The sequence below is a fragment of the Aulonocara sp. 'chitande type north' Nkhata Bay genome, linkage group LG18 (genome assembly GCF_057382095.1).
Source record: "Aulonocara sp. 'chitande type north' Nkhata Bay isolate Kocher_YH1m ecotype deep benthic linkage group LG18, A_spYH_male_GT1.1, whole genome shotgun sequence".
Classification (NCBI taxonomy): domain Eukaryota; kingdom Metazoa; phylum Chordata; class Actinopteri; order Cichliformes; family Cichlidae; genus Aulonocara; species Aulonocara sp. 'chitande type north' Nkhata Bay.
In genome coordinates, this window is record NC_141361.1 from 3,418,701 (window position 1) to 3,446,136 (window position 27,436).

Sequence of the window (27,436 nt, forward strand, 5' to 3'; positions counted from 1 at the left end):
AACACAGTCGTTAACAGATGACCATCACGTCCAAAATATGAATTTTCTTGCTTCCCTCAGATTTTGCACCTGAAACACGAGCAAAGCAAAGAAAATGATCAATGTGAGAGCGCACACTTTTATTTCCAGATATACGCCAAACAAAAAATATTCACATGCTCCATCCAAACGCCGGTTTCTTCAGTTTTTGAGCTTGAAAACAATCAAAGGGAACCTGGAAACAGGGCCGTGTTTGTTTGTAAGAAATGAAGGATCGGGTCAGGTCAGAGGGCCTCATTTAATACAGAGGCAGATGGTTACAAACAGGTAAGGCCTGAAAGACAACAGCAGTCAGAGCTACTGATCAGGTCTGTTCACCGAGCAGCCACGACATTAGAACCAGCTCGTGCTGCCACAGGTGCAGCGGGTGGAGGTCCTCAGTGTTTTGTTGGTTTTGTGGAACTTTAAGAAGAGTTTGCAGACAGAAGTGGACGACGACAGAGTGAAGAAGCAGGTATGAAGTGGATAAGTTAGATTTTGACGGTGACTGATCCACAGTGAACAGTTCCAGGGTTTCTCCAGTGTTTCCTTTGTTTTTACTCTTTTGCTTGGCTCCTCCCATGTTGTTCCTCCACCTTCAGGCTGGTCAGATGGCAACAATTATTCTCGTTTCTAGAAATGTGCTGCGAGCTGAACATCCACTGTAATCCGACCGCACACGATGTTATTTATTCAGGGAAGCCTGTTAGGAGTGTTTAATGTTTTGGCTGATCAGTGGATATAAAATCAGTTTCCAATCAAATGTCTTAGAACTGAGTAACAGCAGCGAGTTCTCTGGTAACCAGGTTAAAAGGCCGCGACCGCCTGCTCGCCTTGATGGTGCTTCTGCTGGTGGATCCTCAGGTTCTGCTTCCCGGCGAATCTCTTCCCGCAGTGCTCGCAGGCGAACGGCCGCTCCCCGGTGTGCACGCTCTGGTGCGTCTTTAGGTGACCCGACTGTGTGAAGCGCTTCCCGCACTGAGCGCAGCTGTACGGCCGCTCACCGGTGTGGACGCGCACGTGCGTCTCCAGACTCCGGGAGGACGTGAAGCACTTGCCGCAGTAGCTGCAGACGAAGCGGCGGTCCCTGCTGTAGCGGTTGAGCTCTAGAGCGTCCAGCCTGGAGCCACCAAGCGCCAGCGCCAAAGGGAAACCGCCGGCATTTAAGTCAGACTGTTTGTCCATGAGCGTGGGACGCTGGTCCGGTTTCAGGTACGGCCGGTGAGGGACGGGCACCATGCTCGGCAGGCCCTGATTGGTCCATGATGAGCACAGATCTAGCTCTGAGTCAAAGGGCAGTGAACTAATCAGGGAGACGCCACGCTTCAGCTCCGAGGTCCCGGGCAGCGAGGCCGGACTTCCTCCTGACTCAAGCAGGAACGACTTCCTGCTGTGAGCCACAGACACAACGCGGTCTTCCGACTCGGACGCCAAGTCAAACACGATGTCCGAGGAGCAGCTTTCGACGCCCCCTGTGGGCCGCGGGGAACCGGGCGTGCTGCGGGACTCGTGATGCGCGAGTTGCTCTGAGACCGCGTTATTATTCTGGTCCCACGGCCGAAGGTCGGCGCAGGTTGTGTTTGAGATCCTCAACCGAGACGCGCCCTGCTCACTGTCCTCCGTCTCTGACGTCGGCACCTCGGTCCCTGCAGACACACAGAGGAAAACTGAAGTTCAAACGGAGCAGGTCAGGAATCTCTTCTTCCTCTTTTATTGTGATTTTGTTTTTTAATGTGACAGAAACAAAAACAGCTGTTTTTCCTGCACGTGGTCTACCACATGCTTTTATTTTGAAATTATACTTTCTCATGTATTATTACCACAGATAGTTTAAAGCCTGAGGGCCTCAGCTTGACTGCAAAAAAACAAGAGGTGATGAGGAGGGGCGGGTCTGACGGTGGAATCATGCTCATTGGCTAATAACTTGTGACTGACAGGTTACAGATCATTTTGAAACATGAGCAAGATTTTTAAAACTTTTTTTTTTTTTTATTCAGAATGAGCCAAAATGAGAGAGCACATAAACTCAGCTGCAAGATGCTTACAGAGTTGTTTTCTTCAACAGCACCAGAAATCTTGTTGCAACCACATCTATCGCCACCTGGTGGCCTTCAGACAGAACGCAAGTTTAAGGCGCTTCCATACTGACCTTATTTTTTATGTTCTATACCAGGGCTCGGCAACCTGCGGCTCTTTAGTCCTTACAGTGCGGCTGCGCGTGGTTTGGGAAAATAAATTAGAAGTATTTAGCTGAGGTGTGTTTTATTTATGTTAGTTCTTTGTTAACTTGTAGTTCTAAATTGGAAGATTATTGTGATATTGAAATATAAAAATAAAATTATATTCTATTATTTTTTTCATCACTCAAAATAAGCGTCACACTCGCGGAAGCCGATATACCCACCGAAACGCCGTGCATTTATCGAGACTTTCAACCCCAGGCAGGCCAATTATGGATCTTGGATCCACATTATGTCAGCAGCTGTTCTCCACCGTGAACTATGTTAAAAACAAACACCGCTCACGCCTCACAGATGACAGCTTACAGTTCTGCGTAAAGATGAAACTGACTTCGTACAGCCCCGATCTGCAGACGCTGTGCGCAGAGGTTCAGGAGCAGAAGTCCCGTTGTAAACATACCACGGCAGACCCGACGATGTTTGCATGAACACGCTTTTCAGCATCTCTTTATTGACCACTTTACACACACGGTTGCTGTACGCACACAGACGGCTGCAGCTTTGCAGCTCACAGCCCGACACACACCAACACAACAGCAGAGACGTTAAGGCGGCGAGGCGTGATTGCGGGTGCCGCTCAGGTGCGTCCGCCTCCCCTGCAGCGGCGCTGCAGACCACGCCCCGCCGCACACATTAACCAGGTAAAATACATATTTAGGCAGAATTTTGCAAATATCTATTTTTCCTTTTTTAGCAGCATAGTGCTTTTTTTTCCAATTATTTTTTAAAAGTCAGGCCAAGGTATGAGGATAGCGGCTCACAACAGTTTTTGTTTGCTGGATCATTTTAGTTCAGCTTTCCTTTTGTTATATTTCTTTAAGAGTTCAAAATGTGTTAATTACATAAATAATGTAATTTTCTCTGTAGCACTTCATGGATTTCATAAGCAGCACACCTTAGTTGTTCACACAAAGCACAAAGGTAAAAAACAGTATATACAGTGTTATCTTCATTTTAGATGTCACAAAGTATTTGCGGCTCCCAGAGTTTCCGTTTGGGTGGAAATCGGGTCCACGTGGCTCTTTGGGTGTTAAAGGTTGCTGACCCCTGTTCTATACAGTCTGTGGCTGTTACTTAATACGCATATTTAAATTTCTAATTATTTAATTTATTTCATTTTCTGATCATTTTTAAATTTAGAATTTATTTAATCTACTTGTGTTTAATTTTTTTCAGCTGTAAAACAGGAATTCCCCAACTTTAGGATAAATAAAGTATATTTTATCCTTGAGGTAAAATAAATACATAAATGAAGTCTTGAAAAACAAATGAAAAAATAATTACAATTTTATTTTTCATTCATCAGAGGAAAAAAATCCCATCCATTTACTGCTGGCCTGTCCCCTCGCTCTTATTTTGAAAGTTTAAATTGAGTGGACTGCAGTTGGTTTGATCTGATTTTGTTTCTGCTGCTTTTATTTGGTGGAACTTTGCTGCTAGTTTAAAATATTCACTTATTGATTGTTTTTTTTTACTGTAAGGATTTAACACGTGAGTTTTAGCATTTTTAAAGAAGGAACTCTGTGATTGTTGCTCTTAAATAATAATGCAATTAAACTAAATCAATAGACACACTTAACATCCACACAGTGTTTCTGTGCCTCCACCTGGAATTAAATACATTTTGCTGGCTTGCTCACCGTCCTCACTGATAAGCAGCTCATCTGTTGTAGCGAGGTCAGATTCAGCTTCCTCTTTTGGTGTTTCCTCTTTTATCAGAACAACATCCTGTTCGTTTGTCTCCTCTGCAGCTGCTGTCGAACCGTCCTGACAGTTAGAAAAAGCAGAGCTGTAGTAAATGTTTGTGACAGTGACACATCTTCTGCTGTTTAGAGGAAAAAAGTCAGCGCTGTGCAGAAAACCGGCCTTCTGTCCGGAGATGTTCTTCCTGCTGTTTTGTCTTTGATGTCTCAGGGAGACGTTGTTTCCTCGTCCTCGGTCTGCTTCCTCTGATTCAGGGAGACCTGCTAAGTGTGGCCTGATTAAGATGAAAGCTTTTTAGCGACTTTTCACATTCATGAAAAAAAGTTTTTTCTCTAAATATCCAAACTCATTCCATTTTCATCTTTTTATCAAAATCTGTGCAAACTTTATTACACTTTAGACCTTTTCATTATTTTTTGGATTATTTATTTTAGAGGAAAACTTTAGTGCAGCTGATCAAACGTGGAGCTGACGTCATTTAGTTCAGCCGTTTGTTTTCAAATCATTCAGAGGGAAACAGAAAGCTTCACTGAGCTTGCTGCTAAGATTTTAATTCTAATTTGATTAAAAAACGACACTACGAGGCAAAAACGTTTCTGAAAATTAAAAAGGAAGCCCCTCCTCGTGTTGCACATTAACATCACATCGTTATTTGACTGTGATCGGGTCTGCTCAGAGCTGATGTGGTGGGAAATCTCACCTCTGCGTTTGCAGGACTCGCCTCCGCTGTCACCTCCAGCACCGCGACACGTCCACATCGTCTGAGGTTTGACGCCTTCGGCTGTTTGGCGCTGACTCCAGCGGGCGAGGCATGATCTGAGAGAATTTTAAAAAACGCCACAAACACAAAAAAAGGTCTTTAAGTGAGTCAGGAGACCGAGAAACACAAAACACAGGATCCACTCCTGTCTCCGTTTTGTGCTGATTTTAAAACTGTGAGGAATTTAAAACTTTAAAGGTTTTAAAGTCACATGACTGTGATTGAATGCTGCATCTTTCAGACCAAATATTGCACATGCACAGAACTTAAACTTAATGAATCTTTTTAAGGGATTTGAATGAGACAGCGGCTCTGTAGTTATTTATTTAATATGATGAAATATTCTTTATTTATCACAGGAGCTGGGAACTTCTTCTAACAAAGCAGCTAAAATGTTAAACAACAGTGGAAAAGATCAATAAATCACAAATATGACAAAACAATAACAAAAAGAAGCTCAATTAAATAAAAGATGAAATAAAAGAGGTCAATAACTGAAAAAAATACAGTAAAAAAGTGAACAAACATATTTCACACTGTTTTTATAACATCTTTTATACTGGTTTATAACTGGTTCTATACTGGTCTAATTGGTTTTATAAGGCTTTATAACTGTTTATACAGGTTTCATACTAGGTTTAACTGGTTTTATTCTGGTTTTATAATGGGTTTATAACTGGTCAGCTGCTGGTTGAATCGTCAAACAGCAGCTGCCAACTCCCACCTTAGCCCCCCAAATATCAAAGTCAGTCATTTTGGTAGCGTTAAAAATAAAGTCGTTTAATGAAATCCACCTTTAAATCTCAAGATCTTTTCTGTTTTTCTAGTTATGACTCGTATTTTCTGCGTCTTTATACCATCTCTTTATTTCAGCTGATTGAAGCAGCTGGAAAGTTTGGTTCATTCAAAGTGGGACTGGTAAACGCATTACCAGTGCTTGGTTTACAGTGAAAACACCCGAATAAAGTGTACACTGAGTGCAGTCCTGACTTTGATTCATAAGCCGAATTCATACATGACTATTGGAAAATATCATGCGGAGACAGAAGTGTCTGAATCTTTGACAGGGCAGTGAAAAAACGCCTTTTAAACTGTTTTTCAATGGAGCTTGGTTCACGTCGCTCTGAAACGCGCTGTGAGCCTAGACACAGGAAGTCTCGCGCTCGAAACATCACTGACCTGCAGATGACCGAAAGCCTGAAAACTCACCCGGGGTGAAATCCAGCAGCCTCTCGCAGCCCTCCTCCTCCAGCACGGCGGCGCTGCCCCGGTGACCCCGGGCGATGATGGACTCAATGAGCTCCAGTTTCCTCCGCAGCGCCTCGTTCTCCTTGTGACTGCGGGTGATCTCCAGCCGCAGCACCGCGTAGCTGTCGTCCACCAGCTCGCAGATCTCCGCCACCGCTGCTTTGGTCAGCGCCTCCATGATGGACGTCAGCTGAGAGTGAAACCCCGTATAGCTCGTCATGTTCAGCCACCGAGAAACGACACCAGCCGCCGAACCGCGAATTAAATCGACATTAACAAACACTGTGGACTCAGCAGAGGAGCGACGGCCCGCCCGTTTTCACGCTAAGAAAGGGTTTGTTTTTTTTCAAACCCGGTGAAAAATAGGATGGATGCTGCGGAGCACCGACCGTTTTTGTTTGGAGTGGATCCGTAGTCTCTTTAGCAACTTCCGCCAGAACTTTCAAAATAAATTTCCGCAATTTCCGCTTAAATATATTACCTTTGATACAATTGTTGGATTCCTTTTCGTATTTTTAGATAATCTTTTTATTTAAATATACTTAATGTATATTTGTGTCTTTAAATATTTTAAATGTTCCAGTTTTAACAATATACATATGTCTGTACTACGATTAGATATCAACTGAAGTTGAACATAGTGCTGTAAATCATCACAGCCTTACTTTACCCAAGTAAGTAATTAACAACACGGTTTTTTTTTAGTTACAGTCGAAGAGCCTAGCAAAATGCCTCTTCAGATAATTAAAGTAACCACACTTCAAAGTTAAACAGCAGCACACATCTGAAAAGATCTCAGCATTCCTATTCGTGAATATCCGCGCCTCTGTCGTGACAGTCTTAAAGTCAGCATAGGGCAATTTCAAAAAGCACCGTCAACAATGTAACTTCATTTAGTCCGTGTGGAGAGGTGCATTTTACCACAGCACTCGAACGCAGCAGCTGCTGTTTGGTTTCCATGGCAACGGTTGGCCACAGATACGACGATGGTTTACAGTAAGTGAAAGAAATAGAGGCAAAAATACACCATTTGTTGTTTCAATGTTCATAACTGACAGTATAACCGATTTTGTGGCCTGTCCGTGAACTTTTGTTGTTTTAAAACCCGCTTTGAACCGGTTTGTGCCCGGTATGAACTCACGGGACGGTCATGGCGGTGAAATTCAAGTTAGCATGTTGTTAGAAAACGTATTTAGTATTTCCAGTGTTAGTCTGTGTTAGTAAAAATAGTTCAGTTCTCTGAATGATTCAAAATATATATTCATATGTCTGTCAGCAGTTCGAGTATTTGTATACCGTGATAGTTTGAAGACACTTAAAGGATACTAGAAATATATTTCAGAATGAAAGTGAGTTTTTTAATTATGTTCTGGGTTTCTCAAACATCACAGGTGTATGTTTACAGGGAACTAGAGCGGGTATCAAGATTGTAATACTGGGTTTAAAGTTGATTTGGTTGCAGCTTAAATGTGTTTTTTTAACCCTGAAAGTTTCTGATGAATCTAAAAAAAATTTAGATTTTTTTTTAAATGAAAAAGTCCCAAATTTCAGCCCACTCTTACGTACTCTAAGGGCCTGTCAATCGTTAAATATCCATAACTCGAAGTTAAATCTTTGAATAAATTTATTATACAAAAATCAGTGGATTTTTCTTTCCAGATTTTATATGAAAAGCCCCAAACTCCTCTTTACTTTGCCTACATTGCTAAATTAAATATAGTGTTATTTTATGGTGCTAAAAATAAGAAGTTTATTTATGTGGGACAGGATTGCTCTGAGTTTTCGTGTTTTAAAAAGTACTTTAAGTCACGTGACTTAACAGGCACGCTTTAACTCAACTTGAATTTATGAAAACAGAATTCTGTTTTTGTACATTTAAGCTTTGAACACTTTTTTGGCCATGAAAGTAAAGACATCCTAATTATTAAAAAAACGGACTATTTCAGGTCATCAGGATCCTGTTTTTAACCGACTTAAAACCATGTTTAACAACACACATGACTATTTAGTTTTATTTTTCTAATTAGCATCTACTATAAATTAGTATTGATTGAATAATTTGTGATTAGAGATTGAGTGAAGCAGGTTAAACCAGGCTGCAGCATTGATTCTCCCCAACTCCTGCTGACCTGCTGAGAAGACGTTTTTATTAGAAACGGATTCAGATGAAGTTCAAAGGAAAATCTGTTTCAGTCACACAGGATTTGATCCGCCGGCGCGCCGAGCACAATGAGTGTGAGATCTTCTCACTGGAGGAAGTTTCTCTGCATCAGCAGGACATCGAGAGGATCGAACACCTCGACAGGTGGTGCAAGGAGCTGAGGATCCTCTACCTGCAGAACAACCTCATCCCCAGGATCGGTGAGACGGGCCTCAGTGTGGGTAGAACCCTTTGAAGGAAGAAATGACTGCATTTTAGTGTTGGCTTGGTCTATTTACTGAAATATCACCAGTTATTATGAAAGTGAGGTCATGAGAACAGTTGTGGTATTTATGTTTGGGCCACTACTACTTGGGCTGAGTTTAGCTCTTACAGGTCCAGAGTGTGTCCTCACAACAGAGGACACACTCTGGACCTGGTCATCACCCATGGGCTGTCCACCAGCGTGTCCTCTGTTGTTGACTTGGCTGTCTCTGACCACTACTGTGTGTTTTTTAACATCACCGGTTTTATTCAGCGGGAGACCTCGGTGCGAACTGTGAGGATGCGCTATCTAACCTCTGAAGTGGCTGCAAATTTTACCAGGGTTTTAGACGTATGCCCCCCTGTGATTTTACCTGCACCCTGCGATCTGATTTTTAATCATTTCAACAGCAAACTGAAGAAAAGCCTTGACTCCGTTGCTCCACTCACCACCAAAAAGATTAACGTAAAACATGTATCACCCTGGAGAAACGAAGAAGTCAAAAAACTCAAAAGAAATTGCAGGGCAGCAGAAAGGAGGTGGAGGAAAAATAAAAATGCTATCAACCATCAAATATTTTGCGAGCAACTTAAAATGTACAATAATACATTAAGGAACTCAAGAAATTCATACTTCGCCAAAATAATCAGTAAAAACAAAAATAATCCCAAGGTCCTCTTTTCCACCATAGATCATTTATTTAACCCTGATTTTTAACAGCTCCCAAAGAACCCCCACAGACTCGCTCTGTGGGCAGTTTGCAGACCACTTCAGGGGAAAGATCAGCGCCATCAGATCTGATATTTTATCTAATCGCGATATGATTGTAAACACATCTGAGGGCTCGATTGTACCTGAGGAGACACTGGACAGCTTTGTCCTGGTTAATGCTGAGAACCTTCAGAAAGTTTTCTCCACAGTGAGACCCACCACATGTCTTTTAGATCCAATCCCTTCTTCACTCTTTAAAACACTTTATGGATTTTTTGAGGCTGAGCTTTTATACATGATGAATTGCTCTCTTCAGTTGGGTGTCTTCCCTGCTGCCTTTAAAACGGCGGTGGTGAGGCCCCTTCTGAAGAAGAGCAATTTGGATTGTAATGATTTTAATAACTACAGACCTGTATCCAACTTACCATTTTTAAGTAAAATCTTAGAAAAACTTGTTTTTACTCAGATTACTGATTTTCTCAATGATAGACAGATCCTGGAGATATTCCAGTCTGGATTTAGGGTGAACCACAGCACAGAGACGGCTCTCCTAAAGGTTTTAAATGATCTTAGATGTAACTGGGACGCCCAAAAGCTCTCAGTCCTGGTGCTACTGGATCTAAGCGCAGCCTTTGATACAGTAGACCACGCTATTCTTTTAAACAGACTGAAACACATGGTGGGCCTCTCTGGTGCTGTACACAACTGGTTCACTTCCTATCTCTCTGACAGAACTTTTATGGTGAGTATGGATACATGCTCCTCTAAGATCCATAAAATGACATGTGGTGTGCCTCAAGGGTCGGTTCTAGGCCCTGTACTTTTTAATTTGTATATGCTCCCTCTCGGCAGTGTCATCAGGAGGCATGGAGTGAACTTCCACAGTTACGCTGATGACACGCAGCTGTACATCTCCGTGTCTCCTGATGACACCAGACCAATGGATGCCCTTTTTAACTGTATTTTAGATATAAGATCTTGGATGGCAGAAAACTTTTTACAGCTTAACCAGGACAAAACTGAAGTTTTAATTGTCGGTCCTGAGGCTCAGAGAGAGAAACTCTTGTCTAAATTAGAGGCATTTTCACTATGTCCTTCGCTACAAGTGAAAAACCTGGGTGTTATTTTTGACTCTGAGCTTGGTTTTATCCCACATGTTAAACATGTAACCAAAATTGGATTTTATCATCTAAAAAATATAGCCAGAGTCCGCCCTATTCTCTCTCGGGCCAACACGGAGATGCTGATGCATGCTTTTATTACCAGTCGCATTGATTACTGTAATGCCCTGCTCTCTGGTCTTCCTAAGAAGAATATTTCAACTTTACAACTTTTGCAAAACTCGGCAGCTCGTGTGCTGACGAAGACCAGAGGGCGGGCCCACATTACACCGGTTTTAGAATCGCTGCACTGGCTCCCCGTGTGTTTCAGGATCGATTTTAAAGTTCTTTTATTGGTTTTTAAATGTCTTAATGGTCTCGGGCCTTCTTATCTCTCAGATCTGCTTTTACCATACGAACCCTCGCGGACCCTGAGGTCCTCTGGTACTGGCCTTTTGATTGTCCCTAAAGTCAGGACACATACTCACAGAGAGGCAGCTTTTCAGTGGTATGGTCCTCGTCTGTGGAACAGCCTGCCGGAGGAGCTCAGGGCCGCAGAGAACGTACATGTTTTTAAGAACAGGCTCAAGACCCACCTTTTTAATTTAGCTTTCACCTAACGTTTATTTATTTTATGCTTATTTATTCTATCCTGTTATTCTATTATTAATTTAGACTTTACCTAATATTTATTGATTTTATTCTTATTCATTTTTTAATCTTCTTACTCTATTTATATTTATATTTATATTGTATCCTGTTCTTATTTATTTTATCATTTTACCCTGTATATATCCTATTGTGTCATATCTCCAGTGTTTCCTCAGAGGGCGCTCTCTGCACCGGGGCTGTGATCGACTGTGGCTGCTGGGTCTCTGGGGGTACTCTCAGCCTGGCTGGGGGGCTCCTTGGCCTCCCTCCTGCTGTGTGCCCAGCCTGGAGGCTGCGGTCTGTGACCGGCTCCCGGTGCAGACGGCTCCCTGTTATAGTGTTTCATCACTTGGCTCATGCGAGCCCAGCCCAATTTTTACTCTTTAAGTGTGCGCGTGTGTGTATGTGTGTGTGTGTGTGGGGGGGGGGTGGGGATATGTGTGTATTCACATCATTTATGTTAATGAGAGTGTGGGGAGTGAGTTGGAGGGTGGGGTGGGCTGCTTTTAACTATGTAAAGCACTTTGTGCTACATTGTTTTTTGTATGAAAAGTGCTTTATAAATAAAGATTGATTGATTGATTGATAGCTGACATCAGTCAGATGTTAGATGTGTTGTCACATCATCTTACCAAGGAAAACATTCACACAGATGCTTTTGTTCTCAAAAGTCATCAGCTGCCTCTACAGGAACTTTGTGATTTTGTGTTTTTGTTCGTTTAGAAAATGTTGGCCGACTGAAGAAGCTGGAGTACTTGAATCTGGCCTTGAACAACATTGAAGTCATTGAAAACCTTGAAGGTCAGTGCATAGCGTATGTACGGGCTTTAATTCAGCGCTTGTTTTTCTGCCTGTAAACATGTAAACATGTCGCCTTTCTGTTTCCACTTCCCGCTCATCAGGCTGTGAGAGCCTGCAGAAACTGGACCTGACGGTGAACTTTGTGGGCCGCCTGAGCAGCGTGGAGTCCCTGAGACACAACATCCACCTCCGAGAGCTGTTTCTGGCGGGGAATCCCTGCACGCAGTTCGAGGGCTACAGGCAGTTTGTGGTGGCTGCACTGCCTCAGCTCAAGGTAACGTCTGAGGTGGATCCTCGTCTACAGCCAGAGAGGTGGAGGCTGCTGTTATTTGTTTGGGTTTACTTATTTTTTACTTATGATTGAGGCAGCTGAGCTCCGTCTGGAAGATTCTGATGACAAAGTATTTGATGAAAAAGTGTCTGCAGGGATTCAGTTAGTCGGATGTTAAAAGGTCAGAGCTGAGAACACTTCAGTGAAAGCAACAGCCAGTGAAGCTCCAGGAGAAAAATGTGTGACAGTCGTTTAAAGACCACTGAAAGCAGTTTGGTCATCAGGCTGTGAGCTTAAACCCTGATGGAGGTTCAGAGTTTGAGTTCCAGCTCTCGCTCTGTGTCCTCAGAGTCTGGACGGGACAGAAATCAGCCGGTCAGAACGGATCCGAGCCTCGCAGGGTCTGGAGGAGGCGAGGAGGTGCGTCGCTGAGCAGGAGCAGGAATACCTGAGGAGGAGAGCTGAGGAGAAAGAGGAGGCGAGGAGGAAGGAAGCAGGAGTTGAGGAGGAAAAGAAGGAGAGGAAACCAGGCTTTGACGGCCGCTGGTACACCGACATCAACAACACAGCGTGAGTGAGAAGATAAATCGTTACTCTTGTACAGAAAGTTTCTGAGATGCTGCAATTCCAAACTGCAGTGAGACAAGATTTCACTTTTTATTAACGTCCTTGTTAATACGCATGATTATGTTGAACAAATCTGGTCTCAAACAGCAGAATATTCAAGTCAAGTAAGTGAAACTGCTAAAATCAGGAGGAAGAGGGAAAAAAGGGACAAATATGTTTGCTGTGTGGACTAGATTTGGCTTATGATGAGTCACTCTCATATCTGCTTTACACTTAGAGATTTGTTTTGGAAGTAAAATATGTGAAAGTGAAATCCAGAAAACGTGATTTCAAGGAAGCTGTTGCAGATTTTTGAGGCTCAGACTGCAAACACTGTGTCTCCTTTAGTTTCCTGGTCCCTGAGGCGGACTAAAGACCTCTGACGAGGATGTCATGTATGTAGAGGCGCTCTAGGCGGTCAGAGGTGTTGCTAACTGCGATAGAGGGCGTGAAAAGTAACAATAAGTGATGATAACATCTTAAATTTTTTCTAAAACTATAGGGAGTCAAGATCCAGGACCTTTACTGTCAGTGTGCAGCCACAGCAAAATTACTCTTATGGAATCTTCACGTGATTCATAGCAACACTTACAGGTCACCCTGATGAGTTCAGGTGATCGAAGAGTCTTTAAACTGTCTTTACAAACTCAGTGATGACCTAAGACCTTCTGGTTTCAGCAGTCCAGAGTCAGAGAAGAATAAGGAGAACCAGGAGTTGAACGAGAACCCAAAGAACCCGGAGGAGGATGAGGAGCAAAGGGAGCACGAGTTCTGGCACACACCGTGCAGCTTCACCCCCGAATCTCGTCTGGAGGCTCACCGGCACCTGGAGGAGAAGAGGCGGGCCAAGGAGAAGTAAGTGCCGTGAGATCTGAGCACCACACCGACTTATTTACTCAACTGTTGTAATGAACTCACTGGTTAATCAGGCTGTATGAAATAATGAGGTCAGTAAGGCCCAGACAACAAATATGTGCCTTGTACAGGAGACATAAAAGAAAGTCAACAGGCTGTTTCAAAGTGTCAGCTACAAACTTCTGGGGGGGGGGTGCATGGAAGAAAAAAACACTCTAAATTTATCTTCATTAATTACTTGTGTGACGTAAAACACATGCTCATTTTCATATGGTGTTTTTTTGGATGCAATTCACTAGTTCAGCCACCAGATGTCTCTATAATCACACCTGAAAACTCCACAGCAGCCGATCACGAATGGTGGGATTTCTGTGCCGGTCAGAGATTACTATTTGTCTGACTGGCATAAATTAGAGGCGTGGCTTATATTTAGAGGTGTGGCCCCTGTGTTTGACAGGTATGCTGAGTGTAGCTGCTGGGTGTCTGGTAGGCCTCAGGTCTGCTTGTGTGCACTTTTTATAATTACCCTCATGCGCACATTTTAACTGAAACTTTCACCATTAGGGGGCAGCACTTTGCTTTGTGGTGTGTGCCACTGTTTTTAAACTCTTCTTTTTTAGCCGTTCCCATTTTCCTCAAGACATTTTCTTTTTCATGTTGCTCTGTTAGAAAAGAGTGTGCTATTAATGAGTTTCCTCTTTAAATAAAGGTTATACTGACTCGCTGCACCACCTTGTGGTACAAAGTAATACTATAAAACAAGTACAGCCTGGCCTTAGTTCAGCTTCAGGCAATCTCTCTTCAGCACAATACAGAAATGCTTTGAACAAAAGTCATAGCAGTTGTTTCTTCATATTCTTTTGAAGCTTTTAAATATTAAATTAATCACAGAAGTTTCACAATAAAGATATTTAATGTGATTATCGAGTTTCCTGTGCAGTTAATGGTGCTAACAGACCATCATCCATGTCGTGAATGAAATTCTAGTATTCTGTCAGGAGTGTGTGATGCACCTGTGCAGGCTGTAGACGCAGCTGGTTGTTCAAGCTGATAATTTAGCTGTTCCAACCTCGTGTCCAAATATCATCACTTCCAGCTAAAAAACGCTAATGTAGACGCTTCAAGATGGGTGATGCCACGATGGCTCCGCCCATCATTTATAAAGACTTACTAAAACCTTAAAACAGGTGGAAGAGTACAGCTGTCTGAAATGCAGCTGCTGTCCACAAACTTTTGGCTGTATTGTCTTTTTTTCTGTGACGTTGACTTTGTTAGCCGATTCACCAGGACAACACTTAATGTATTTTGAGTCGAGGATGCGTGAAGCAGCATGAATCAGACATAAATACGTTGGCTGACGGGCAGGATGAGTCTGCGGTCTAGCTCGGACTGTCGGGTTAATGAGGAGCTCTCAGACGAACAAAGTGTTCTGTACCCGAGGCGAGGCGGTGGCGTCAGAGAGACGAGCGGGTTCAGGCGGTCAGGGAGGATTTTGTTCTGTTGTGTTTGTGACGAATGACTCGGCCAGTGAGCTCGAAGGTGCCAATAATCCTGAGTGATTTACATCCAGGTGTCAGAGCGGGACTGACTGATGAGACTCAGTGGCGACCGTTTACTGAAATATGTCTAAAAATACTGACCCTGAAGCCCCGAAGCCTAAATATACAACAAACAGGCGTTAGAGGAACAATATTCTAACTAAAGAAGAGTTTGTACAGTCTGCAGTGTCACAGCTTCTGATCTGTGCTGCTGCACATTTAAAACTGCAGCTGGAGGAAGAATGAACAAAGAAGAAAACATGAAGACGCTTTAACATCTTTAAAACACATAACAGCAAAGTGTGCAGTGGAGTTAATAAAGAGAAACAGGAGACGATGGAAGCTGCACTTTCACTGAACTGTTAGCATGTTAGCGAAATTAGCAGGTTTATATTACAGGTTATGTGTAATGTTGCTGACTTTAATGAACACTGATGGATTATATACTTTTTTTTAATTCAAGCTTTTGGGCCTCTGAACGTCTAGTTTAAATAAACTCTTTGAGTTAAAGCTGAAAGTCTGCACTTCAGTCTTATCCTGAAGAGGAAACAACATAAAAAACGCCTGTCCAGATATTTATGGACCTAACTGCATAAATGTAAATGTTTGATGTCATGTACAAACGATAAGGAGCATTTAGACTCTAAAATGTCCAGATTTTCCAGTAAATTATTAAGTTTTAGGGATTCATATGTTCTGTATGTAAAGCATGGACTGTGTGTTTACACTGTATACTCGGTCTGTGAAGGTCAAACTGCCCAGCTGCCGCACACTCTGCAGACTAATGACTCACACTAAAGACATAACTGGGGCATTTTGAGGTGTTTCAGGGCAGATTTGCTGACGTGTTCGTGGTTTTGATGTTGTGGATGTTGTTGATGTCAGACGGCTGTAGAGCGTGAGCCGGTGGTTCGTCACATCAGTCGTGTGGGTGAAATGACGGCGGTTTGAGTCCCGTCAGTTTCAGAGCTGACAGCACAGAAAAATTAACTGTGTGAATACTGAGCTTCCTTTTGGTCTGCTTTAAATTCCTGTTTATAGATTTTATTCTTTATATGATATAATATATTATATATATATATATATATATGTGTGAACATGGACCAGAGGTACGGTGGCCCCGAGAGGTCAAATGTACTGGAACTTAAGAAAACACCAGCAAACAGAAAAATACTTCAAAAGCAGACAAAACACAAACGAAATAGAAAAAAACAACGGAGATTAAAAACAAACAAACAAACAAACAAAATCCCAGCTGTGGAAGTGACGATGAAAAACATGAAGGATGGAGACACTGATGATTCATCAGTGTAAAGTAAGAAGAAGCTGCAAGGTTGTGTGTGTTTCAATCACATGATTCATATAATACTGTGTTTACTATTAGCTGTTTACTGTTAGCCTGTCGGTCCTGCAGCCGGTCCGACACGTTTTTGTCTCCCCAAAAACACTTCTGCTGTGTTTTGTGTGATTTTGCAGCATTTTAGTATTTGATGGTGTTTTTTTAAGTTGCAATGGATTTGACCTCTCAGGGCCACCGTACAGAAGCCACACTTTTTAAACACACTCCGGACAAATTAAAGTTACAGCTCTCTCTCTTTGCTGTTAGGTGAAGGCTTCAGACTAACTGCTGATAAAATGGCAGAGGCGTGCTTGTAAAAGGACTTTGATTTCAGGCACCTGTGTTAATCTGATGAGCTGTGATTAGCTGATTATACACGAACTCTCTTTAAAATATAGCTGCTGACTGTTTCCTTTGCAGTGGCCCTACTCGTCCAAGCCACCCGTGTCTTCTGCTTGTACACCAATCAGATTACAGCGCTGGTCTGTCATGAGTCTAATTATTTTGCTGTAATTAGTGCTCACCTGTAAGGTGACCCTCTTACCAGGGTGTTAATTGAGTATGTGTAGTGTGTTAAACATCTGCTTCTCAAAGTGTTTCTGTCTTTCACTCACACACACACACACACACACACACACACACACACACACACACACACACACACACACACACACACACACACACACACACACACACACACACAGTTTCCCTGTCAGTATGCTGATATCAGCCTGCAGCTGTGAGGTTTCCCTCACTGAGAGCAGCCCAGTCAGAGTGCAGAGGCTCAGAAATGCTGATTATTTCAGTTTACAGTGAACGCTCCTCTGTGGGAGAAAAATGGTGCAGATTAGCTGGAAAATCACAGAGTTTTGTAACCATGTGTGTGGTTTGTGTTGCACTTTTTACGACTTCATTACAGCTTTGTGAGTTTTTTGCAGCCAGGTTGACATCTTCCATGTGAGAGACCGGTGGCAGTGACAGTCTGCTAGCACCAAAGCAGTAGGACGGAGGTTTTCAGTGTAGCATTGCGTTCCACTTTGTGACTAATTTTACTCTCCGGACTGCCAGCAACCTTCAGCAACCACTCTCAGGTAGTCAGCAAATACACATCAGTTTGTAGACTGGAGGTTGCCAGCTGGTCTCCACGCCTGTCTCCCTGTGAAGACCCTGGACGGGACTAATATGTGCTGGAGAGCTTGTGTCTCAACTGGATTGGGAACAGGATTTTTGTCATCCTGGAAGAATCAGAGGAGGTGGCTGAGGAGAGTAAAATCTGTCCATGTCTGAATAGAGATAAGCAGAATAAAATGGATGAATTGATGGTAATAAACACTTGGATCTGTGTGATGTCACTGAGAGCGGATATCCCTAATATGGTAATCAGAGGCACACAGCTCCGCCTACTTTTAGTTTGTGTCTTCTTTTAAGGATATAGACACTTTAATGAGGTTTTCATTCAGTGCCTCTGTGTTTAAAAAGATTGTCCTGACTGTTGTTCTGATCCTGACTGTCTGTCCTCTGTGGAGCTTTTACCTTCCTCAGGTCCTTGCAGTGTCCTTGGGTGAAGGTTGAATTCCTCCCTTTTCCTTCCTGTTTGCAGTCATTTGAAGATCCTCGTGGTTTGAGGAATATCATTTTCATTCTCGCTCTTCTTTGTTTCCATGATTCGGTCTTGTGGAGGCAGAACTGTAGCTGTGATTAGAGACCATCCAGAGAAACTTGACATGTAATAGACGTGCAGAATAATAAACACACAAAGCCTGCTCCTCTGGGGTCGCTCCGAGCTTCCAGTTCACAGGGCGATGAACCCCGCTGCAGGCTCTGAATATTAAATCAGCACCTCTGGTCACCAGGAAAACATTCAGCGTCTCTTAGAGGACAGAAGGCCAAAAAGCTCCAGTGATTCTATTTGTCCACCTGTTCATTACAGTTAAAATGCACGTAAGCATGTTTGTCACATGGTCATTCCTCCAACTTTGTTCTCTTCGTTTACTTTAAAGTGACGATGTGAAAAAATGCAGATGTTACAATGACAGTGTGTCTTTTTTATTCTTTGGAGTGTTTCAGAGATATAAGTCAGGATTACTGCCAATAAAATAACTCTTCCAGCCAGCATCATCAGCAGGATTTAAATTCATAGTATGCTCGTTACCCCCGAGATCTTCAGCCTCGTAAAGAGATGAAGGAGCTCAGCGCTGGCCTTAGGTCTGTGCAGATGTCGCTATGACAGCCTCCATGGTTCAAGCTCCACATCACGATGTTAGCAGAGCCTTTAATCCTTACATCACTGTGCTTGTTTTTATAAAGCCTTAAAGATGAAAAGTACTTTTTGTTTTCTAATTTCTGAGCTATTTAATCACTAAATAAGATGCAAAATAAGCACTGATGCAGCACCTCATGTAATCTGAGAAACAGACAGGCTCTGTGGATTCTTGTCAACATAAATAAAAGCTTTTCTATCCAGTGAGAGAAACTGTGAGGTCTTACTGGATAACTAAGTTCCAGTTTTTTTTGAAAATCTTGTCAATAATTTCCTCTGTGATCTTAAACAAAGAGCTGGGTGTCGTTTCCAGGCAGCACAGAAACATCAGACTTTGTGTTTCAGTAAAACTTGTTGAGTTCTGCCGTCGTGGCTCCTGTGACGTAAACAGAGAATATATCTCAGGATAAAACGAGGTTTCACAGCACTGAGGCTGGTCCAGGATCAGTGGATGCTGTAATAAATTGGCTGTTTGCACAGCGAGGCCTGACACATCTGCTTTACTTGGTCATTTTTCCGCTTTAGGCAAAGGTTTAAAAAAACCCTTTCTATCCACCGTCCGCTCGTCTCGCTGACCTGTGGACGCAGCGCTGACTCACAGCGTTTAGCTTTCATAACACCTCGAGCCACAGAGTCACAAACAGCTGAGCTGTGTATGACGAACACTGTGGAAGTGTCCCGCTGCTTAATCTCTGCCCACAGGAAACGCCTCACATCAGCCCAGAGGTGTTTCAGCGTGTCGGGCTTCTGTCACATCCTCTCCTCTTCATTTGTTATGTGAGATGTTAAATCTGCACAGTCTTGAAATGTATGCCGATAAATGTAATCCAGCCTCAGTCGTTTGCTGAGGACGGTTGGATTTAGAAGATGTGAGGTTACACCTGTGGATAATCCTGGTGTGATACAGGTGATAGTCCACCTACTTATCCACATCACAGCAGCATCCCTGGCCAGCGCGCTGTCCAAGCAGAAAATCAGGTTGACACGGCGTTGCCGTTTTTACCGCCTCCTCACGCACGGCTGTCAGAGCGCGCTGACTTGATGCGTGCAGTTGGGCCGTCACCGGATTGTCAGGAAAGATGAATTTCCTGGTCCTGAGGTGGATTCTGCGATAAGGTCAGCCGGGAGACGGGCCCATGTTAAATGGCTGCTCTGTTCGTCTGAGAGGAGGGAAAACACCACACAGAGATGTTGCCTGGCTGGTGTTTATTCATGACAGTATAGACAGCCCTAAGTTTGTTATTGACCCTCTTTTAGCCTCTTTCATCTCCTCCAACTCTACAGGGAACTAACGAGACCACTAAATGCACCAGTGCGCCTGTTTTCTGCTACAAGCAGTTCACTGTCAGAGTCTTTTCTACCTGATGCAGGTAAAATGATGACTTCGGAGCAGTTAAAGTGAACCAAAACAGTGATGCTGAAACCAGATATCTAAGATCACTGTTGTCTTTTGTTTACAGAGTAAAGCAGTAGAGTAACGACACTGTGTCTGCGTTTAGTTTGCTCCAGATAAGAAAACACAAACACCTAAACGTCCATTTTACAGTTCAAACCTCAAACTGGAAAAGCTGCACAGAGCACATCCAAACATCCGTCCATCTTTTTCCACTTCCAATGAATTTGAATTCAATTCAGTTTTATTCATATGTTGATAAATGACAACAGTCACCTCAGGTGCTTTATATTCTAAGGAGCGACCCAACAATTTAAAGTTACCTTAAAATATTGATCTGTTTTAGTGCTGGTGTCTTCTTGGTGTCGAGCTGTATTTGAGCTGTTGTGTAATCGTGGTCTGTGGCTCTCACAGCTCCTCTATGATGGATGACTTTGCCCGTGTGCTGTGTGTCACTGTAACAGCAGCAAACAGATGTTGGGTTCAGAGGTGCTGCAGCACCTTACTGTCCTCCGCGTGGGGAATGCAGCTGTGAATCCGGCATGGATTTGGACTTCTCTGCGGGCCGCACGGCTAACTGAGCGCTGTCTGAACAGATCGCCCTCAGCTCTAGAACTGTCACCTCTGACGTCCCCATTACTCTGCTCTTTGACAGATGCACCCTTAAAAAGATAGAAGTTATGGGTTTACAGCTCAGGCAGCCACACTGGGACCTTGACGAGTCGACAGTATGTGGCATCGAGGGAAAAGCTGCTGTTTGAACGGAAAGTGATGGAGATGCTCATTCTGTTTGGATAATTTCTGTCAGCCTCACCTCAGACTAACACCACCACATCCAGGAAGTGACTGAAATAAGAAGGAAGCAGTCATAATTTTGGACTCCAGTGGAAGTCAGAGTCCCGCGTCATTAAACCCCAACTGATGCTGAAGGAAAGCCCAACATGAAGCTCTTAGAGTCTAAAATCATCACTTTCACGCTCACTTTGAACCATTTAGGGAGCCCTCGGATCCTGAGTGGAAGCAGTTTGTGCACCTGAAACAATCAGATGGGCCAAATCAGTAAAACTGTCTAATCAGCTATAAAAACAAACCGAGAAGATAAAGCGTCCATTTATAAACCTAACAGTTAGAGCACTGTCACAGAGGCAGCATTCACCCTCTCTCTGTATATTCACACATTTCAGAGACCTGCTAAGCACTTCCAGGAACTCTCTGAAGTCTGCGTGACCCATGTGACGACCTCGCCTTCTGAACCCCGCTGATTCGACTCTTACAATTCGAGGGCCGTCACACAGATGACCACGAGGCTTCTCCACAGTTTCACTTAGACTCATTATCGCTCGCTCCAGCCAACCACTCCAATAAAAACCACGACCTGACATCCTCCGGTTCAGCACATCGAAGCCTCCTCAAGCACGCCGTCGCCCCCTCTCCTGCCTCCCTCCCTCTCCTTGGCTGATGTACGGCTGCGGAGGTCGCGGCGGCCGACCCTCTGCAGAGCGCTAAACACTCACCCACCTGGACTGCTGACAGCTTCATCTGCTGCTCGGTGGGCCTAATAGACAGGCTGATATGAGGTGTGTGTTTCCCCGTCAGCGCTCGTGTCGCCGTCTGCTTCTCGCAGCTAATTGAGCGACCGGTTGTGCGGCAGATGGTGATGAGAGCACACCGAAGGGATGACTCTGGGACTTTTCTCAGTCTTTAGTTTTTCCACATCCATAATAATAATAATAATAATAATAATAATAATAATAATAATAAGCTAATAATTTTAGCTTACAGCTACTGTTAAGCTACACTTAGCAAACGGTTTTACTGCTAGCAAAACATTTAGCTGATAATTTCCAGTTTTTTATGTTTCATTTGGTAATGGTTTTAGCTAGCTGTTTAAGTGTTTAGCTATTTCATTTCTTTATCCGTATTTTTAACTGGCAAATTCAACTTATGCGCTTTTTCACAATCTTATGTAGTTATTTAAAATTTTTATACTTCATGTTTAGCCGCTAATTTAATTTCTTTTTTCATATTTTTAACTTCCATAATAATTTCCACTTTTATTTATAATTTTGATGAGCTATTTCCAATGTTAATCTGATATTTCTGTATGAAGCTAAAAGTTTTGTTTCAGTTTTCAGGACAAGTGAAGAGAATAATTTGTTAGCAAGCACCTTTTTTAAAAATCACACTTTTAGAGCTTTTATATCATACCTGTTTGAACCGTTCATTCTTTTGCCCTTTTATATTGCAGCTACCACTTTTTGGCTCACGCCTCTTCAGGCTCACTCAGATTAATCGGTAGTTTCTTTTTTTGTTGTTGTTGTTTTTCAGATTATTCCACATAATCTTGCTTGGTGTTGAACCTGCAGGGGTTCTTCACCCTGTGTTAGGCAGGTTAAACTACGTTCATACTGACTTCATGACTTTCAGCCTTCGAGGTGCCTGCACTGCTGTGTTTCCAGGCTTCAGCCTACACAAACATACTCCATTACACATTATATTTCTTTTTCTAAGGATGCTCCTGGAGGGGAGGGCAATCTTTGATCTCCAAGGTACTATGACTCCAGGTGCTGTCACCTGTAAGTCCACTGTTTAAACACCCTGACTTCATTTGTGATCTGCTCACACTGCGCTGTTTCTCTGCAGGGGGAAAGAGAAGAAGCCGAAGGCCCCGAGGACGCTGATCACTGCTGACGGACGAGTCTTGAATATCAATGAGCCCAAGTACGAAACGAGAAACAGAAGCAGGTTTTCCATCCTCACTGTGATGGCATGTTTGTTGAAGCAATACATGACAACTTGCTGCATAGATGATTGGGATCAGATCTTTAAGTATAACATTTTAAAGCCCTGATTGATCAACAGGTTCAATTTGTATTTTGGAAACAATTATAAAGGAAAGCGCTGCAGGTCCACAGTTTCTATCACAGTTCTTCTTCATATCTGTCATGTTTTTACTTTGGCTCAGTGAGGCAGGTGAAAACTTATCAGGTGCTTTTTCTGGTCCACTTGCTGTCGTCCTGTTGGGGAAAAACATGAACGCTTGCAGGCAACCCCGCTCCTCCTCCATTATCCAAATGGTTTATATCATGAGCAAGGCCACAGGGGTCGAGGCCTTAAAGCGCGCCTGATTTCATTGGTAATCTGAGCTGAGGACACGCTCGGGTCAGGAATATATGCTTTATGTGATATATCACCTTACTGCAGCGGGGCGACAGCACGCCGTGCTTCACGGCAGCCTGTCTCGTAGCAGCCAGCTCAGTAAAGATGCACACGAGTGGCCGGGAACGTCACATGCTGCAGAAACAAGTTTAAGCCATAAAATAATGTGGGTTTGACCAACCTCACCGTCAGGGTCGTCTCACAACATCCAACTTTAGAGCAAAAAGAAACACATTTACAGCCTCCTGCAAAAAAAAAAAACAACAGTTTGGGTCTCCACAGCTAATTTTCTCCTTTTTAAGCCTGCATGGTTTTAACTAAATACCCTGTTTGGATTTTAAGTTGATGTCTGTATCGCAGCTAGAATCACAGGACTGGAAGGCACCAACAGGAAGTCTACTGATCGGACTTTATCTTCAGTCATCTGTCACTTATGGCTCCAAAAATGAACATCGTGGTGACAAAAACTCTGTCTTTGAGCTTTCATAATAATTTGTCCATCTATTATATACAGTCTGTGGAGGCACGGTGTAGATAGCAGTGTTTACATTAAGAATCAGTGTCATGTGTCCTGGTTTGAACATCTGGGTTGTTGCTCTCTGTGTTGTTAACAGGCTGGATTTCTGTCTAACAGAAGATGAAGAAAACAACACGATTATCTTGGACCTGGAAGTTTACAGGTAGGAGCACAAACTCTCTGCAGCTTCATTTATCAAAGTTAAAAACTAATCATGTCTTAAATAGGGGTTCAAATGGACTGAGCGAACAGACCTGTTTTATCAATCCATATTTAATGGTGAGACACAGAGTTACTCTCAGTTTTGTCAAATAATATTGAACCTTAGATATCGATAAAGGAAAAAGCTGTACCTCGTTTTATTTTAAAATGTAACTTCTTGCTGTAAATGAGATCTGTGTCTAGTCATGGTTTGTCTTCGTGTGTGTTGTGTAGCTGGTTTCTGTCTAATGTGGTGGCTGTTTGCACCAAATCCGATTTACCGCAGCCACATCGAGTCAAATTGATTTAAACTGTGGTCGGAGCTCAGGTTGGAAAACCCATCACGGTGCTTCTTTCACAGAGACGGGCTTTTAGATGTCCGACCAAAACTCTCCACCCGATCAGCTGATCAGCGTCTGTACCTGTCTGTGTTTATAATGACTGACCTTCCTCTTTGCACAGACACATGGACACCTCTTTGATCGATGTGGACGTTCAGCCGTCGTACGCCAGAGTCAGCGTCAAGGGAAAGGTGCGCTGTAAAGCTTTTATTTTTATACTCAGATTAACTGGTGACCTTTCAGATTAGGTGATGCCTAATTTGAAGTTTAGCCTGTGCGTAGTTTTGGCTGCACACTCTGAACTTTACAACAAATCCATTAATTTGGGGCTTTTTCCATCATAAAGGGCAGCAGCAGCCACTTAGAGTCAGTCATTAAGTCTTTGTCAGCTTGTTAAGTTTGTTGTTCAGACCCTCACTCACCACCGTTTCCATCATGCAGATATTCACAGTCACAGTTACGCTCACCTTACTCGTACCTGATTGGACACTTTTTCCCGTCAGAGCTGTCTGAATACTTCGTGGCGTAGATTCGTCAAAGAGCTGGAAACATTCCTCAAACATTTTGGTTCATATTTTTATGACAGCAGCACAAAGTTTCTCCAGATTTGTCAGCTGCACATCCTTAAAGTGAATGTCTCGTTCCACCACAGCCCTACACTGCTCTGCTGGGCTGAGACGTGGTGACTGTGGAGGCCATGTGACTACTGTGAGACAGTCAAAGAGAGATGCTTTCAGCTTGAGCATAAAAATAGCCCCCACCTCATGACACCAGCAGCAGCCTGAGCCTTTCATACGAGGCAGGTTGGAGCTTTGCTTTCATGCTGTTGGCACCAAAAATCGAGATTCATCACATTCAGAAACGAATAAGAAAATGATTCAGTGCAGTGAAAACATGTCACAGCCAACTCAGTACAATGTGAAATTTTTACCTGGACGAGTGTAAGAGAATTTTAGCTGTCCAAACTCTGCTGTGCATCTTAAAACCAAAGAAAAGTGAATAATAATAGTAAATATTCAGAAGCAGCTCTTTGTGCACAGTTCTTGGTCGGTGCCTCTTAGATTGGTCGTTTTTCCCCATGTTTGTCATCATATTTAATGTTCATGTCTCTGTGTTTTTGTGTCTTAGTCACTTCCTGTTTGAAGGTTAGATTCTGACGTGACTTCCTGTCTTTGTCTTTGCTCCTACACCTGCTGCTGTTTTCACCTCGATCTTCAGTCAGACCTCTGAGTCTTTGTCTTTGCTTTCCTCTGGTTGTTCACTTTGTTTGTTACCGGTTCGTGTCCTCAGAGCTCCAGACTCCACTTTCATTCTCCTCTCATTCACACTGGAAGCAGGCCAGTTTAACCACAGACTGCTGCTGTCAGCCAGTGAAGGTCCTTGTGCTCAAGGGCACTGCGACAGTAGTTCTTGATGAAGATTTTCCTAAACGTATTTCCATGTTGCTCTGGGATTCAAACCTGTGAATTTTGAAGGCTCTAGGAGCACAAACACGAACAAATCAGCAAATCTTTTCCCGTGTTGCTGAGTTGAGGTAACTGTGCACATGTTACTTGCAGTTTGAGGTATTTGTACTTACTGCAGATATCTGTTGGCCTCTAAAGTTTACAGGAAGCACTTACCAAGCAGTATGTCCTGCATAGTGCAGCTCTGATTTCTCACAGTGAGGAGTTCAGAGACTGCAGGCAGCAGCAGACTCGCTGCAGGCCGACACCAAACTGGAGCAGCTCCCCTTTCAGCAGCACCACAAAGCCAGAGAAGGTCTGAGATGAATGCACATATTTCTGTCTGCAAACAGAAACTGAGAACTAAAGTTTTCAAATTCAATCGCTGATGAAAAATATGATTAATTTTGAGAAGTTGGTGCTTCTAAAATCTGTGTGTATGTTTACAGTAGCTTCATATTTTGACATTGAGGTGACTGGCAGAGGTAGCATAAGTGTAAGTGTGCAACATGTTTTTACTAAATCAGAGTAACACAGCTATTTACATTAAAAATCTGCAATGTTTTTAAGGTTAAGTGTTTTTAAGTGTCTTTGCAGAACGTGTGGGCCCAAGCACATAGTTTACATACAGAGCTTTAAGGTTGGTAATAAATCTCAGTGCTTCACGACAGACCCAGCATATGAAAGCATTGAAGATGCACATGTATAAATAACATGTTCATAATCCATCACTGCCATGAAAGTGCAAGAAAGAAGTTTCGTTTTCATCTCAAAGGACAGCCCGACTTTCATTTACCAGTTGAATGTGACCTGAAGAAGAGGGTCATCAGTATTAATTCCTAAATACAAAGAGAGTTCTGAAAAAGTTGGAATGTAAATAAAAACAAACTTCAATAATATCCAGGATTGTTTATATATGTAAAAATATATAACATACATCAAATATAGCAGTGGTCCTGGAACCGAACCCTGTGGCACACCTTTAGTTATATTAAGCATGCTAATGTAAAACAAACAAAGGAAGAAGAATAAAACCAGGAAGACAAATGTTAAATAAACAGGTAGCATGTAAGAACTGTAAAGGTGTGTGGCCCATATCATCATGTAACGCATGGAGCAGTGAGGAGCTCACCCAGCTGCTATAAAGTAGTAAAAGTGAGACTTCTGACCAAACCTCCTCGAGCTCTTCTCTTTTTCTCCTACAATCTCAGTTTTCCGCTGTGTTTTGAAACACTGCCTGTTAATGCAGAGATCTGTCTGCAGTGTGGAGGATGTACGGACGACTGACTGCTGTGATGTTGCTTGTTGGGAGCAGCGGGAACGTGTGATAGATGGAGGAGCAGATTTACAGAACATAACAGGCCTCCAGAATCTGCTGAATCATCAAACCTATGTGACGTCGGTATTTTTGGAAAGAGTTTTAATATGCCTACTATGAATTAATTTCCCAGATGGAAACTGTTTTTTTTCTCTGTAAAAATGGCAGCTGTCCAGAACAAATGCACCACAAATGTGCTCTGTTCAAGCACACACCTTCACGATCAGTAATCAGTCGAGTCTCCTGCAGCAGAAGTGGAGCCGCTGCAGCCCTGCTGGAGGTTTCCTGCAGTCTGACAGGTTTATTGTGACAGGAGCCTCCGTCCTGCGCATCCACTGCATTTTCTCCCACGTCTTTCAAAGCTGCTAATTTATTTATGTTTTTAGGAATTGATTTCTGAGGAAAACAGTTACTGCATATGTATTCAGTCATATGAACAACAGCACCTGACATATTTAGGTGTGTCATTTATTTAACAACTAAAAAATGCAGAAGCCATGTGTGAAAAACCGATTCCATCCCGTGAAACTTGTCGAACCACTTTCAGTGCAATAA

At 42.9% G+C, this 27,436-nt stretch overlaps 2 protein-coding genes across 10 annotated transcripts in view; one reads left to right on the forward strand and one right to left on the reverse strand.

Annotated features, from left to right (window-relative positions):
• Positions 1–104: 104 nt before the first annotated feature.
• LOC147307664 (uncharacterized) lies at positions 105–6,414 on the reverse strand. The gene is made up of 4 exons (XM_086271812.1): positions 5,932–6,414; positions 4,663–4,778; positions 3,899–4,025; positions 105–1,664 (listed from the first exon to the last, which is right to left on the reverse strand). Exons 1-4 carry the CDS (start codon positions 6,188–6,190, stop codon positions 826–828), a joined length of 1,341 nt encoding a protein of 446 aa, XP_086127938.1. The 5' UTR covers positions 6,191–6,414; the 3' UTR covers positions 105–825.
• dnaaf11 (dynein axonemal assembly factor 11) overlaps positions 5,378–27,436 on the forward strand; it is a 49,264-nt gene continuing 27,205 nt past the window's right edge. Inside the window, exons 1-9 of one of the 9 annotated variants that reach the window (XM_086271787.1) lie at positions 5,397–6,966; positions 8,164–8,331; positions 11,561–11,638; positions 11,740–11,912; positions 12,259–12,479; positions 13,194–13,370; positions 22,544–22,621; positions 23,674–23,739; positions 24,240–24,309. In XM_086271787.1, the coding sequence (XP_086127913.1) occupies positions 6,957–6,966; positions 8,164–8,331; positions 11,561–11,638; positions 11,740–11,912; positions 12,259–12,479; positions 13,194–13,370; positions 22,544–22,621; positions 23,674–23,739; positions 24,240–24,309 (1,041 nt within the window). In that variant the 5' untranslated portion in view covers positions 5,397–6,956. Of the gene's footprint in view, positions 6,967–8,163; positions 8,332–11,560; positions 11,639–11,739; positions 11,913–12,258; positions 12,480–13,193; positions 13,371–22,543; positions 22,622–23,673; positions 23,740–24,239; positions 24,310–27,436 lie in introns of all 9 variants that reach the window. The other 8 variants (XM_086271789.1, XM_086271792.1, XM_086271795.1 and 5 more) reach the window with 8 other exon arrangements.